This window comes from Megalops cyprinoides, chromosome 3 (genome assembly GCF_013368585.1).
Source record: "Megalops cyprinoides isolate fMegCyp1 chromosome 3, fMegCyp1.pri, whole genome shotgun sequence".
In the NCBI taxonomy this organism is placed as follows: Eukaryota; Metazoa; Chordata; class Actinopteri; order Elopiformes; family Megalopidae; genus Megalops; species Megalops cyprinoides.
The window spans coordinates 22,084,876-22,099,148 of record NC_050585.1 but is presented as its reverse complement, the minus strand read 5'-3'; the positions used below and the strand labels follow the sequence as shown (position 1 = coordinate 22,099,148).

Genomic DNA, 14,273 nt, shown 5'->3' with positions numbered 1-14,273 from the left:
CGCCTGATGTTGTTGGCTCAGGGGATGGAGTGCACCATCCATATGATTTTAGGATCAGTGAATCTGTGCAGACCCTCCGCAGCCTAGCGCTCAAAAAATGCTGAATCTGTGCTGGACACCATCAACTGATATACGCTACTTCGGTAAATTTGACACTTTAATGATCATTCGTGCAAATATTTTAATACCATGGCGTATTTAAACACCATCAACATCTGACAAGTACTTAAATATATAAAAAATATTTTTTAACTTGAAATTGACGATTGCTCCTTGTTTCAGTTTTTGAGTAGAACCAGCAAACAGGATGATGAATCGCGTACTGTGCGGAATGGCGCTTCCGAGAAAAATCAAACCTTCATACTAGATAAGTTCTCATTTTTCTCCTTCCTAACTAGTTTTGAAATGTGTTTTCCTGTCATCTGATAACTTAATTGCTACGCAATTCATCATATTGAAGTGAACAAATCTTATTCCAGGCTTTATGTGCTTTTGGGGCATGATACTCTGAGTCAGTATCACTGCCCAACATTTACTTTTACCATTTTTAAAATTTGTTGTTTTTTTATTCCACTAACATCATTCTGTGGCCTTTTTCCAATACCTGAACAAACATTAAGAATTAATGCAACACCTGTTGTGGTCTCTCCACACGTTCCAACACCACTGCATGTGTAGCCTACCTGCTGTGTGCTAGGAGTATAGGGTATAGCGTTTAATGCACAAGGAGCACGGTTCATATTGAGCATAAACTTTCCTGTCAAGATTGCCAGCCTAATGCCAACATGATGCCAGACACGATCTGAAAAAAAGCCCCAAACAGGGCCAACACTCTCAGCAAAACTGGCTTTGGAAAAAAGATGACTGCATTCAATTGATGAAAATAAAAGATTCCATGACTGCATTCAATTGATGAAAATAAAAGTCAGGGACACTTCAGTCAGTTTGGCAGGAAGAGCCAAATTTTGCAATGTTGCAGTGGCTGCTGAATGATTTGGGCCCAGTAAGAGCTCCTCTGGTGAGGCTTCAGCTCAGGTCAGTGGATCTATAATGACATTGTTATGCCCAAGGGCATAACAGCAATGGTTGACCTGGGAATCGCATTGACCCTGCTCCTTTCCACTACTCCACACTCCTGCTCCTTACTACTATAGAAGCTGAGGGTTCAGTTTCACCTGTGCACTAGGTTCAGGAGAATGTTGCTGTTGCATTGGTGTGTCAGTCAGAACACAGGAGTCAGGTATCCAGTTCACAGCTTTATTGAAGGTATGGGGGAATGTGTGTATGGGAGTGTGGTTTCACAAGCAAAGACGCACACAACAACGCAACAATCTGTCCCCAGATGGCATCCTCAGTTCTTCACCCCACAGGAATTGGTGCAGCACTGAAGTGGGGGAAGTCACCATAACTTTTATATTGTACAAAATCCTTGGCCCTGTCAGGGTTCTTATTGGTGGCCAATGGATGGTAGCAGCAAAACACGTTTGGGCAAGTTTGAACTGGTCTTTAAGCAAAGGTCTGTAAGAGGTGTGCACAGAGGCAAATAAAGGGATGGACAAAGGGATGTGGACCTTTTTATCAACTATATCACACTGCTGCTCTTTACTACTATACCACACTGCTGCTCCTTACCACTACACTACACTGATGCTCCTTACTACTATATCTCACTACTACTCTTTACTACTACACCACACTGCTGCCATTCTCCTTACCACTATACTAAACTGCTACTCCTTATCACTACACTATGCTACACTGCTGTCCTGCTTCTTGCCACTACACAACACTGCTGTTCCTGTACAACCCTGCTGATCCTTATAATTTCACTGCACTGCTGCCATGCTCCTTACCTCTACACCACACTGCTGCTCCTTACTACAGAACCATACAGCTGCTCCTTACCACTACACGACACTACTTCTCCTGACTACTACATCACACTCCTCACTGCTATACCAGACTGCTGACGCAATGACCAATTTACACCGAGAGAAATGTCACTTAACATTGTGCTTAGAAAAAAATGTTAAGCAGAATTTCATTCTTGTAAATGCACTGGAGTCGTGATGTGCATCATTTCTGATCATCATCATGCATCACTCTGCATCTCATTACATCAAATCAATCAAGCTGTTTCAATCAATCAAGCTTTCAGCACCTATAGTCCACCTATAACCTGGTAGCTCAAAGGAAAAGGTTGTTAAAGATGGGATGCATTAAAAAGACAAGTAGACTGAGAGCTCCTAAACATGAAAATAAATAATTTAAAAGAAAAAAAAATACTGAAGAGAATGACTCCCTTCTGTTCAGTGCTTATCAGTAGGATTGGATTGGGCCAAAATATTGTCCTTTTTACACAAGGACAACATAATGGTGGTATTATATTATCCAATGCAACCTATGGTCCTGTGTATGACAACACCGGAAAAATTAAAGTTATATGTTCACACACCTGTGCACACATATGCAATAGTATACAGGTACTATGAAATGCAATTACAATATTATACATGTAATGACTCACAAACATTACAATGGCATGAACGATCGAGCAGAGTTTGAATATATTTAGCATACTTCGAGATAAAATATGGAATATACATTGGTGTGTGTAGTTTGATTGATTTTAGTTTAAATATGAATAGTGCTACACCACGACAAAAACTGCATCGTCGGCTTTATGGAAAATGTCACCTTTATTACAATTGCAATCCATTTAAACGTATTCCCAAACTAGGTCTTACAGGGATCATTGGTTGTAAAACCCTTCTGTTTTATTTTTATTATTTGATACGGTGCAATTGTAGGTTTACTGTCTCCGAAAAGGCAGCTTCCAAAGTGCGTGATTTCATCGTTTTCTGTTAATTTCACTTGCGACTGCGCCATTGCACGGCACCTTGTAACTGACACTTTCGCATTTTCAAGGTTGCTGAACGCAATAAACAGCAGGTTGTCAAATTTATATAACAATGTCTTGAAAATGGGAGAGGGCGTGGTGTGCGTGATACTGCTCATCGGAGGAAAACTTTTCCGTTGGACTTTTAGCTTGTTTAACCTTTATCACCAAAACTGCAGAACGCGAAACACACAGGGAAAATGGAATATTCCTTCACGCACTTCTGCGGTTGAACGAGTACTTTGTCCTTTGTCTGTTTGGACCTGCGATATCACAGTGGGCACCAACGCGCAGGTTCAACGCGGGCAAGGTCTGTTTATATAGCAAAACCGGGGTCTCCTGATCATCTCGGTTCAATAATCTCGCTGGGATATGCATAGTTCAATGGCCCACCCATTAATGACGCGGCCCCTAACTTATTATTTTATGTTTCACTTTATTTGACAGCTGTGCGTTTTCTGTTTTGAATTTACACACGGTCACGTTTTAACGCCTTTCTAAAGTAGGGTCGAGTGACGTTTGTCCAAAACAGTCACAGGGTTATGCCGTCGTGGTTAGAACAGAACATGTGGTATTGTTTATGCGTTCTTGTGTGTTTTTGGTGTGCGGTTGTGCATACTTTTACAGCTGATATTAGGAATAATAGAACTTGCTTTTATGACTTAAGTGAATTCGTTATCCTTGGACCTTATCGTCTCTCTGATTAATAGTAAATAGCAAGGCCGCAAAAAAGTCTTATTATGTAAGGCGATGTTCACACTATAGGCCTGTGATTGTCTCCAAATAAGAATAGATTATTCTGAATATTGTTATAGTCATTAAATAGGTTTCGTTTTGTATTAATAAATGTAGGCCTATACATTAAATTTCCGCGTGCCTAACGAAAACCTCCAACAATTCAGCCAAAGAAAGAAATCACTTGGTGGATACAATGCTGAAATAAAAATTAGGAGAATGCGTGAAAATGAATCCCTCATGTGAGTATTTCGTCCTCTCGCTCTCTTAAAAAATAAATGAAATAAACTTTTCAAAACATTCTGTTGCCCAATCTAAATAAAATATTCTGACGACCAACACCCCAATTGTATTTTTATTCTATTTAACTTTTATTTTTTCATTTAGGGTGAATTGAGAAGCAACTCTCTTTTGCAATGACGACCTCGGGGAAGGAATTCTGTGAATGAGGAGAATTATTTGGTCAGTTAACTCAGGGATTTGTTAAATGGCTTGAAACTGATTGGCAATTTAGCCTAATAACTCAATCTCCAAAAGAAGTGCTCAGTGGTTTCATGTTAATAGACTATCATAGATGAATTATGTCAATTATACACATACATATAAAAAATATAAAGGGTGTCAAGAATTTGTGCAAACTAAAATTTTGGTTAACAAAAACTGATTCAATGCCAAATCGAAAAACGAAACAAAAACATTGGGGAAGGATCATCTGTCCTCTTTCAAACACAAACGGCCAGAAAGTGCCTCTCGTGTTGCACATCCTTTGACATATGGATCGCGCACGGGTCATTAATAATCTAAACAAATCCGTGCGTGCTTCAACCAGAGGGAGTCACGCGGCGAATAAGAGAGGGAGGTTTAAGTTCTCTCATTAGTTTATGTCTGTCCTTTGCCAAAACACCAACGGAATCCAATCAAATATACTGGAATAAGGACTGTGGGTTTGTTTAACCGGATGTGCAAGTCATCGAGCTGTTTTAATCGAGGTTTAATGGTTTACCAGTTTATTGGTCGCGCCATCCAGATTGCGAACGAAATAAAGAGTAAAAACGTCTTCTTTTAATTGTGTCGAGTGAATCATACAAGTTCTTGTGCATAATTTAACTAACAGAGAAACTGCCGCTATAGGGGGACGTATTTACTAATCCCCCTACATTAGGCTACTCGAGGAGGGTTCGCAAAACATACTATATATTTTTTTTTATGTATCATCATTAGGCCGGTTTTAACAGTAGTGTTGTGTGAAGGTCCTACCACTAGCACCTAGCACCTGCTATTCAATCTTTGCTTTTTCCTCTGGGAGTTATTGGCCCACAGGTTTTTTATATAGCTTTTCCAAAAGGACTTGTTTTGTTCAAATGACTCGTAGTACAGCTCAATCAAAAGTTTCAGAAGAATGGGTCACTTATTTGCATGAGTACATGCAGGTGAGAGTGTGTGAGGTTGTCTGTGTAAAATGGGGCTAGGGACAAAAATCTGAATGAGCTTTCATCTGAGGTGCAATAGATCAGCACCCTGCAGTGTGATATCTCTCTCTCTGTCTATCGCCCAACCCTGTAGCCTGGGTTAATGTTTAATTCTTCCTGTGTGATATATATATAAAGAGTGTGATAGAATGAATCGATCCTTCGCGCTGTCGTTAGGCACCTCAGCATCCTTGACCGCTCTGCTTTGACTGGTGTCTCTGACTCTCTCCCTCCAATAAGAGTCATGGCTAGCTTTCTCAGATGGCTGTGGATTCACAGGAACTACTTTATCATCTTCCTCACCCCGCTGCTCTTCCTGGCTTTGCCTCTGGTCATCAAGAGTCCGGTAAGAGTGTGTGTATTTAGGTGTGTATGTGTGTAAGTGTGTGTTCATGTTTCATTTACATATGTGGTTGTATATGTGTATATGTGTATTTTTGTGTGTGTGTTTGTGTCTGTATGTGTGAGTGCATATGTTTGAGTGTGTGTGTGTGTGTGTGTGTGTGTGTGTATGTGTGTTTGTGTGTGTGTGTGTGTGCGCGTGCATGTCTGAGTGCTTGTGTGTGTCCATAGTTTTCACATGTGTGTGTATGTGGGTATAAGTATGTGTGTGCATATATGGGTGCATATGTGGGTATGTGTTTGTGTATCTGGATGCATGTGTGTGTGTTCACCTGGGCCTTGTGAATCTTGCTCTGTTGTTCTCCTTTGTGTCCTCTGGATGTCCCTCTCTCTCATGCAGTCATTCTGCAGGTTCTTATTCTCAGACTTTTTCCTCAGCTATGGCTGTGGCTTTTGCCACATATTGAGACTGTAGGACTTACAGAGGCATGGCTTTCGCATGGGTTAGGGGTGTCTTTGGAATACAGTGGAATAAACCCACAGAGTAATACTTTCTCTAGATAGGTAATTGCATTGTGACGCAAACTGTGACAGTCAATTTCACATAGTTTTCATTCCATGGCAGATAAATCTGTGGTCGAAATCTTTGAAAAGCACCATAATCATCCCCCCGTGGTGGATTCAGAAACTCCATTCGAAGTGTCATTTTCCCAAACATCGGCTTGTGTGGGTTGTCATGTTTCCTCTGCCACAGCTCGGTGTGAATTAGACACATCTAGCTTTGTGGAGCCCACAGGAGGACCTGCCGTCCAAACAGGCTTGTTCAGCTCCTCGAATCAGCTGTGAATCTTCAGAGTAGCCGTTATTCGCTGTACTGGTGACGGAAGATTTCGCATTAAAAAATCAGAGTGGGTCGATTGCTAGATGATCCCAATGAAGGCAAATTACGTTTTTATGGCCACTAGAACTCAATCTCCGCAGTACAGTGATAAAAAGTCTCCAACTCATGAAAGTTGTTTGGCTTCATGATCAAAGGGTTCCAGCCACACCCACATGCAAAGCCATCAGATACCTTTACAACTCTTGAGTAAACACCCAGATTTTCCTGTTCCTTCATCTCTCTTTGATTTAGACTTAGCATCCCATCTGGTCATGGTTGTTGTCAGCAGTCCTGGTGCCACATTAGAGCAGTGGTAAGGAGCAGCAGTGTAGTGTAGTGGTAGGGAGCAGCTGTGTGGTGTAGTGATAAGGAGCAGCTGTGCGGTATAGTGGTAAGGATCAGGGCTTGTAAACTGAAGGTCACTGGGCAGCTTCCCAGGTTAGGGCACTGTGGTTGTAACCTTGAGCCTCTTACTGTGAATGCCTTCAGTATATTTAAGGGCCAATGTATAAATACATATATTAAAAACTGTTAAGCTCAAATTCCCAGTGAACCTCAGTATAATGATCCTATAGAAGTGATTTCCCTCTCTTATTGGCATCTTTTATCTGGGGAATATTTAGTTAGATAATTCTAACAGATTAAATGATGCTGACTAAATGAGTAGACAGACAGATGCAGAGACAGTTCCTAATGCCCTCATTCACCCTCACTCCCCACCTTCCTCCAAAATAAATTTGACTCCCAGTTTTCTGAAACATAACCCCAGCACCAGTTTAACTGGAAATGATCCATCATGTTTAAAAGGGTCCTTGAGTCATTGTACTCCCTGACTAATCAGAAAGGGTAGAACTAGCCTAAATAATCGCCTGCCCTGAAACCCAGTCACCCACAGCACTGTGGTAAGTGTAAGGGAATCCACCTTCGCTTTTGACTCCATGTGCGTGTCATTTTTAATGCACTGACAGCGATATTTATCTGTCCCAAAGCTGCTAGCTGTACCATGATGAAGCATTGTTTGAGGTTATGTCACCTATGATTCGCAAAAGCATGACTTACATCCTCTTCGCTCTGCAAATGTATGTTGATGAAGGCTTTCAGTATTCATGAAAGATGACGTCATCTATATTAGTGAAGTTGCAGGTTCAGCTTTACAGATGGACCTGCCAACTTTACTAATACAGAGAATTAAAGCTTTATATCTATATCTTTGTATATATCTTGATATAAATGCAGCTCACTCTTAAAAATACTAGCTGAAACTCTTCTGGACTCATGTCACTAGATAAACTTCCTGCTTCAGTCTCATGTATCATCCTGTTAAATTGAACGTGCATCATACCACCGTATGCAAGTGGCTGAAGTCATGGGCAAGCCGAGATAAGCTTCCAAAGCAGTATGGCATTATATGAATCTTTCTATTTCAATGCACATCCTTCCCAAAAAACCCCACAATTCTCTGTTCAGGGGATACAAAAGTGTTTCAATTGAACCTTCCTCCTGTCCCTCTATCAGTTTTATCATTGATTTATTCATATGCATCCATTCATTAATTCATTCATTCATATACATATTCATTCATTCATCCACTAATTTATTGATCGATTCATTCACTCATATGCTCCTTCATTCCTTCACCCATTCCTTCGTTGATGATCTGCCTGTGTTACAGGAGGCAAACTGTGGCTTTGCCATCATCCTGATGGCCCTGTACTGGTGCACAGAGTGCATTCCCCTGGCCGTCACTGCTCTGCTGCCTGTCATCCTCTTCCCCATGATGGGCATCATGGAGTCCACCAAGGTAAGAACCGCTCACTGACCGCTCACTGACCGCATAATGGGGTCAGTGTCAACCTTGGGTCACTGACTGCAGGATGTGATCAGCTGCAGGGGTTAGCCAGTGACAATAGAACTTGGTCAGTGTGAGTGGGTTGGCTTGAGCTGTGGGTCACTGCAGGGTAGACTCAGCTCGAGTGGTCGGTTACCAGCTAGAGAGGTGAGGTTACCAACTGCAGAATGGAATCAATAAGAGCAGTGGATCACCAACCGCAGAACTAGCATTTGAGGGGCTTTGGCTGTCTCTGACTGACAGAGGGGGAACTCTCTACTTCTCTGATCCTTCCCCTCTCTCTCCCCCTGCCCTCTCTCTCTCTCATACCCCACAGGTGTGTGAGCAGTACCTTAAGGACTCCAACATGCTGTTCATTGGTGGGCTGCTGGTGGCCATAGCCGTGGAGAACTGCAACCTCCACAAACGCATCGCCCTGCGAGTTCTGCTGGTGGTCGGAGTCCGGCCTGCCCTGTAAGAGCCACAGGCTGTTACTGTAACTCTCTCTGCAGCTCGAACCCGTGTCACATGCTGTGACTGCGGACAGTGGGGCACAGAGCTCCTTTGGTGATGATGTGGTTACAGCAGAGGGAAACTAATGACATGTTCTCAGATCAGTCCCACCCTTCTCCAGATGACATGCTAACGGCATTGTAGGGTACTGCTAATGAGCTGTTCTCAGAGTAGTTCTCCCTTTCTCAAGAAAATCTGATGCTGCAGGGAAGGGTTAACAAGCTGTTCTCAGATCAGTTAGAGGGGATTTGATGCTGTGGGGATGGGTTAAGGAGCTGTTATCAGATCAGCTCTCCTTCTCTCCCAGGCTGATGATGGGCTTCATGGCTGTGACGGCGTTCCTCTCCATGTGGATCAGCAACACGGCCACCACCGCCATGATGCTGCCCATCGCCCAGGCTGTGCTGCAGCAGCTCAGTGACACGGAGGCCGCGGCTGACAACCGCGAGCTGCAGGCTGGCTGTGACAACCACGCCTTCGAGATGAGCGAGATCAAGGACGTCAAGCTCAAGGAAGCGGAGTTCAGAAAGGGTACCAGCTCCTCGTCTCTGTCACATCAGGGCCCCTCTTGGGCCCTCCTGCTCCTCCCAGCATCGCTGTCTTTACAGCAGGTGCCTGAGGGATGGTCTCTCTGCCATGTCACGCCTGGCCTGCAAACACGTCCCTAGTCACCCTGCCTAATCTCCAGGGCAGAGCCCCTCTGGAGACAGATAGAGATACAGGCAGATAAAGGCTGGAGTTAGATTCAATTTTTTCAGAACACTCTGTACAGTAGCATGTCATAAAATATAGGGTTTTACTGCTTCCTAGAAACATGTTAATAATTGACATGTTTGGGATGTTCGGGAGGTAGGGGGCAGGACATTGTCGGGGTGGGGAACAGGGATAGGTTGTGAGGGGTGAGGTGAGATGTAGGGGTAGCTTTTAGAGTATGGGTACAGGTGTGGGTAGAGGGTGATGGTGGGTTTGGAGGGTTGAAGTGGGGTATAGGGGGATATAGATATGAGTTTGGGAGGAGTGTAAGGAGCGGAGCTGGGGATGGCTGTGACAGACGTCTCTGATCTGCACTTCTCCCTCCCACCAGATGAGGTCAGCAGAGCAGAGGAGGCGATGAACATGGTCGAGCAGAGGAGGCTGGCGCGGGAGAAGAAGTATCTGCTGTTATCCAAGGGCATGAGTCTCTGTGTGTGCTACTCTGCCAGCATTGGGGGCACCGCCACCCTCACTGGGACCACCCCAAATCTCATCCTGAAGGGCCAAGTGGACGAGTACGGACCCGCCATACTACAAACACTCTGACAGGGCTATATTCATACACACCGCATCAGTGAGACGTTCTCATTAGATACAAAGCCACAAATAAGACACCTAACAGAAACTAAAAATCGTATGAAACAGTATAGGGACACTGCATATGTGAAAGCAATGAGAAACACAGAGAAAGAGACAGAAATCACCTTAAAAAGATCACTTTTGGTGTACAAAACAGAGAACATATAGCATAACACAGTACAACGGTGGGTACACAAGTCACCGTGAATGTGTGCCTGTTGGAAATGATTTGCATTACCTATCAGCTTAGTCTTGTCTACATACTCGTAAGATTAAACAACTGACATTTTTAAATATTACTCATACACAGTTTAAAGAAAAATGACGTGTGTCGAGGATGGGGCACTGTACAAACCTCTGTCTCACTCACTACTGCCCCCTGCAGGTTGTTTCCAGCTAACAAAGATGTGATCAACTTTGCCAGCTGGTTTGGGTTTGCCTTCCCCAACATGCTGCTAATGCTGGTCTTCTCCTGGTTGTGGCTGCAGTTCATGTACCTGGGCTTCAAGTAAGTGCCACGCCTCAATGCAGTCCACATGAGGGGTCTACAATGCACACACACACACAACCCAACACACTTCACACATGTACACACACACACACACACACACACATACATATACAGACAATTGATCAAATAACAACGCATGGTGATACATGTCCAGAGGAGAAACACCAAAGAGCTAAAGTAACTGACTCAGGGACGCAGAGATGTTCCCTCTCTTTATAACCCATGACCACGAGGTCTAGAGTCCAAAGCTGCATTTGATGTCCACATTATATGAACTAATCAAGTATTATTGACTTATCACACTGATTTTTTGATGACTCAAAGAAGTTTTGCACTTATGATTCAACTGCAGTCAGGTTGTTCTGTTCTGTCAATGATCTTATGAATACTATCTGATAGAGAGTAATAAATAATAAAGTGATAAAGCAGCTAATAAAGCTATAAATATTCACCACTGTAAGTGTCTAGGCTGCCATGTTGGCAAAATAAAAGAACTGCTATGCCTGAAACCTCAGACTGCAGCCTGTGTTGTTGCCACACTGATCATTTGCTGGGACTCTGTGCTTTATCTGTAGTCTGAAGAAGTCCTTTGGCTGCGGGAACAATAACGAGGGTGATATGGAGGCTTACCAGGTGATGAAGAATGAGTACAAGGGGCTGGGCAAGATGACCTTTGCGGAGGGTTCTGTCCTCACCATCTTCATCCTGCTGGTGGCGCTGTGGTTCACAAGGGAGCCTGGATTCATACCTGGCTGGGCGACGGTGCTTTTCAACCAGGACAAGCCGTGAGTGCCAAGGGGCGAGAGGGGGCCACCAGGGCGAGAGGGAGCCACTAGGGTGAGAGGGGGCCAGAGGGGGCAAGAGGGGGCCAGCAGGGTGAAGGGGACCAGCGAGGCGAGAGGGACGAGAAGATACACCCAAGGGGTGCAGCTTTATCATCTCTGTTGCATAAGCTTGAGCGCTTCAAGATCAATTACTTGTGATAAGAAACTGGACAGAGCAGAAATCCAGCCACATGTCTGCAAACTGAACTTTTTCTTTATTATGGTTATGGTGGGAATGGTTATGATTAGAATGATGGTGATAATTATTATTGATTTATGTATTCATGTATGTATTTATATAATGTTTGGTTGGTAGACTTTGAGGTGGTAACGTTTGGGGTGATAAACTTTGGGAGGATAATGTTTGGAGTGGTAGGCTTTTGGATGATAGACTCAGTCTCTCATGCGCTTAGCACCTGTCCTTCCCCTTCCTGTTCCTGTGAGGCCCTGTGCTCTGTGGATGACCGCATGGTCTATGTTACAGGTATGTCACTGACGGCACGGTTGCCATCTTGATGTCAACCCTCTTCTTCATCATCCCATCCCAGATGCCCCAGCTGCCGTTTCACAGCAACAGGCCAGAGGGTGAGGCACAGGGGTGCCAGGGTGGGGTGGGGCGGGGTGGCACAGAGTGGGGCAGGCTGGGGGAGCATTTCTCTGTCCCAGCTGTGGATTGGGTTTGCTTAGATCATAGACACCAAGGTTCTGACTGAAAACACATGTCAGTCCTGTATCCACTGTGAGTGTGTGCTGTGAGTATGCTCTGTCAGTATATGCTCTCAGTATGCTCTGTGACTATATACTGTGAGTATGTTCTGTCAGTATTTACTGTGAGTATGCTCTGTGAGTACATGCTGTGTTTATGTTCTGATGGTGTGTGCTGTAAGTGTGTGTTCTGTGAGAGATGCTCTGTGAGGTTGTGCTGTGACCTTATGCCATCCCTTCCCCTGCAGAGGGCAGTCTGAAGGCCCCGCCAACACTGCTGACCTGGCAGGTGGTCCATGAGAGGATGCCCTGGAACATTATCCTGCTGCTCGGGGGGGGCTTCGCCCTGGCGCGGGGCAGTGAGGTGAGGGCATACCTCCTCTCTACAGTGTGTGTACTGTTCAAACCAGCTGAACTGTAATTAGTAGATAACTTGTTCTCATTTTATCATAATGTGTGATTATACATACGTTTATATATACATATATATACATGTGTATGTGCATACTGTGTATATGTGTGTGTATATATGCCACGTGTTACTATTAGGGTACAGCTGGGTGTAAAATGTATCCGTGACCATGCGGATGACGCTGATGCACTGTGTCTGTGTGCAGACATCTGGTCTGTCTCAGTGGCTGGGGGACAGTCTGTCCCCCCTTCAGAACATCCACCCGGCTGCCACGTCCCTGCTGCTCTCCCTGCTGGTGGGAACCTTCACCGAATGCTCCAGCAACACTGCCACCACCACTCTCTTCCTGCCCATCCTCGCCTCCATGGTGAGCCCCCGGCAGCCGCTCTCTGCTCCTTGCTCCTGGTGTCTGGGTTTTTTGGAGTTTGGATATATTTTGTGGTCCTGTGGTCTGCACCGACCCTCCTCCCCTTGAACCTGTAGTTCTGTGTTTGAGGGGATGTACTGTACGAAATTAAACTTCAGGGATAAGAAAACTGCAGCATTTGAGTGATGCCAGATGGTATTTTGGAGGAAACCTTGAAAACTTGAAATAGGAACCAAATTCATACATTTTTAGTATGTTCTGTTTGTAAGAAAATTAATGGTTGTCTGTGACTTAACCGTGCTAATATCATTTAACACAGTATGCGTCTAATATGGGAGCTTGAGATTTTATCTGGTGTGTGTGTGTGTGTGTGTGTTTCCTTTTCCTCAGGCTGTTGCTATTAAGCTCCACCCCCTTTACGTCATGCTGCCCTGCACTATCTGCGCCTCACTGGCCTTCATGCTGCCGGTTGCCACCCCACCCAACGCCATCGCCTTCTCCTATGGGAACCTCAAAGTCATCGACATGGTAAGAAATCCCCTCCCCCTCGCCCTAACATGCCATCTGGTTGGTGGTACCATTGGGCCAGTCCAGGTCTCATTGGGCCAATACGTCCTCAGTTATCTGCAGTCATAGGAAACACATCTCCTCTGAAGTACTATCTGAGAGAAAGTCCTTGCTCAGCTCTACTGGTTGCTGTAATCACAGATTTAAGGGCACTGAATGAAGTGAAAGGAAAAAAGTGAAACCCTTTTCTTAAGGTATTATAAGAGCTCACATGATGTGTCACAAGGTATAACTGAATTTCAAAGCTTCATAATGCCAATTGCATTGTATTACATAGCACTATAGTGTTACCAGAGACAGCCTCTGATTAGTGGACATGGTCATTTCACACCACCACTGATGTGCATTTGCAATGAAATGGACATGCATGTTTTTTAACATCATCTTTGCAAACAGGCAAAGGCGGGTTTCATGCTCAACATCATTGGAGTCCTCTCCATCAACTTGGCCATCAACACCTGGGGAACAGCTATGTTTCATCTGGACAAGTTTCCCTCCTGGGCCAATCAGACCATGAGTGTACCCTGAAAATGGTCAAGCCCTGAGACCAGCCCCGCCCCTAAGAGAGGCTCCACCCTTCCCCTATAAACATGGAGAACAGGAGGAGGGGGAAGAGGGGAGAGAGGTAGTGGAGAGAGGGAGGGACAGGGATAGAAAAAGAAATTAAGAGGGAATGAGTGTCAGAATCAGAGTGTGTGATAGTGTATGTATATGTGTGTATGTGAGAGAGAGAGAGAGAGAGAGAGAGAGAGAGAGAGAGTACACACACACACACACACACACACACACATTCCCTCTCTACCATCCTACCCCGTACCCTACCTTCTCAGGCTGTGGAATCATGTGTCTCTTATGTATTTATTCATCTGTTGTTCACTTGAGCTAAAGG

The 14,273-nt window shown here is 44.4% G+C and overlaps 1 protein-coding gene across 1 annotated transcript; it reads left to right on the top strand.

Moving 5' to 3' along the window:
- Positions 1 to 74: 74 nt before the first annotated feature.
- Positions 75 to 14,105, top strand: LOC118774869 (solute carrier family 13 member 2-like). The gene is made up of 14 exons (XM_036524426.1): positions 75 to 143; positions 283 to 367; positions 5,343 to 5,449; positions 7,998 to 8,126; positions 8,491 to 8,627; positions 8,974 to 9,197; positions 9,751 to 9,934; positions 10,384 to 10,506; positions 11,085 to 11,294; positions 11,818 to 11,918; positions 12,287 to 12,402; positions 12,656 to 12,817; positions 13,208 to 13,345; positions 13,781 to 14,105. The coding sequence occupies exons 3-14, from the start codon at positions 5,348 to 5,350 to the stop codon at positions 13,910 to 13,912; spliced, it is 1,758 nt and encodes a 585-aa protein (XP_036380319.1). The 5' UTR covers positions 75 to 143; positions 283 to 367; positions 5,343 to 5,347; the 3' UTR covers positions 13,913 to 14,105.
- The last annotated feature ends 168 nt before the right edge of the window (positions 14,106 to 14,273 follow it).

What these genes read in the sequence shown, in the direction of transcription:
- LOC118774869 (XM_036524426.1), top strand. Translation starts at nt 5,348, where the DNA reads ATGGCTAGCTTTCTCAGATGGCTGTGGATTCACAGGAACTACTTTATC. An exon ending in GCATCATGGAGTCCACCAAG is followed by an intron (nt 8,127 to 8,490) that starts GTAAGAACCGCT and finishes CATACCCCACAG; the next exon opens with GTGTGTGAGCAGTACCTTAA. An exon ending in TTCATGTACCTGGGCTTCAA is followed by an intron (nt 10,507 to 11,084) that starts GTAAGTGCCACG and finishes CTTTATCTGTAG; the next exon opens with TCTGAAGAAGTCCTTTGGCT.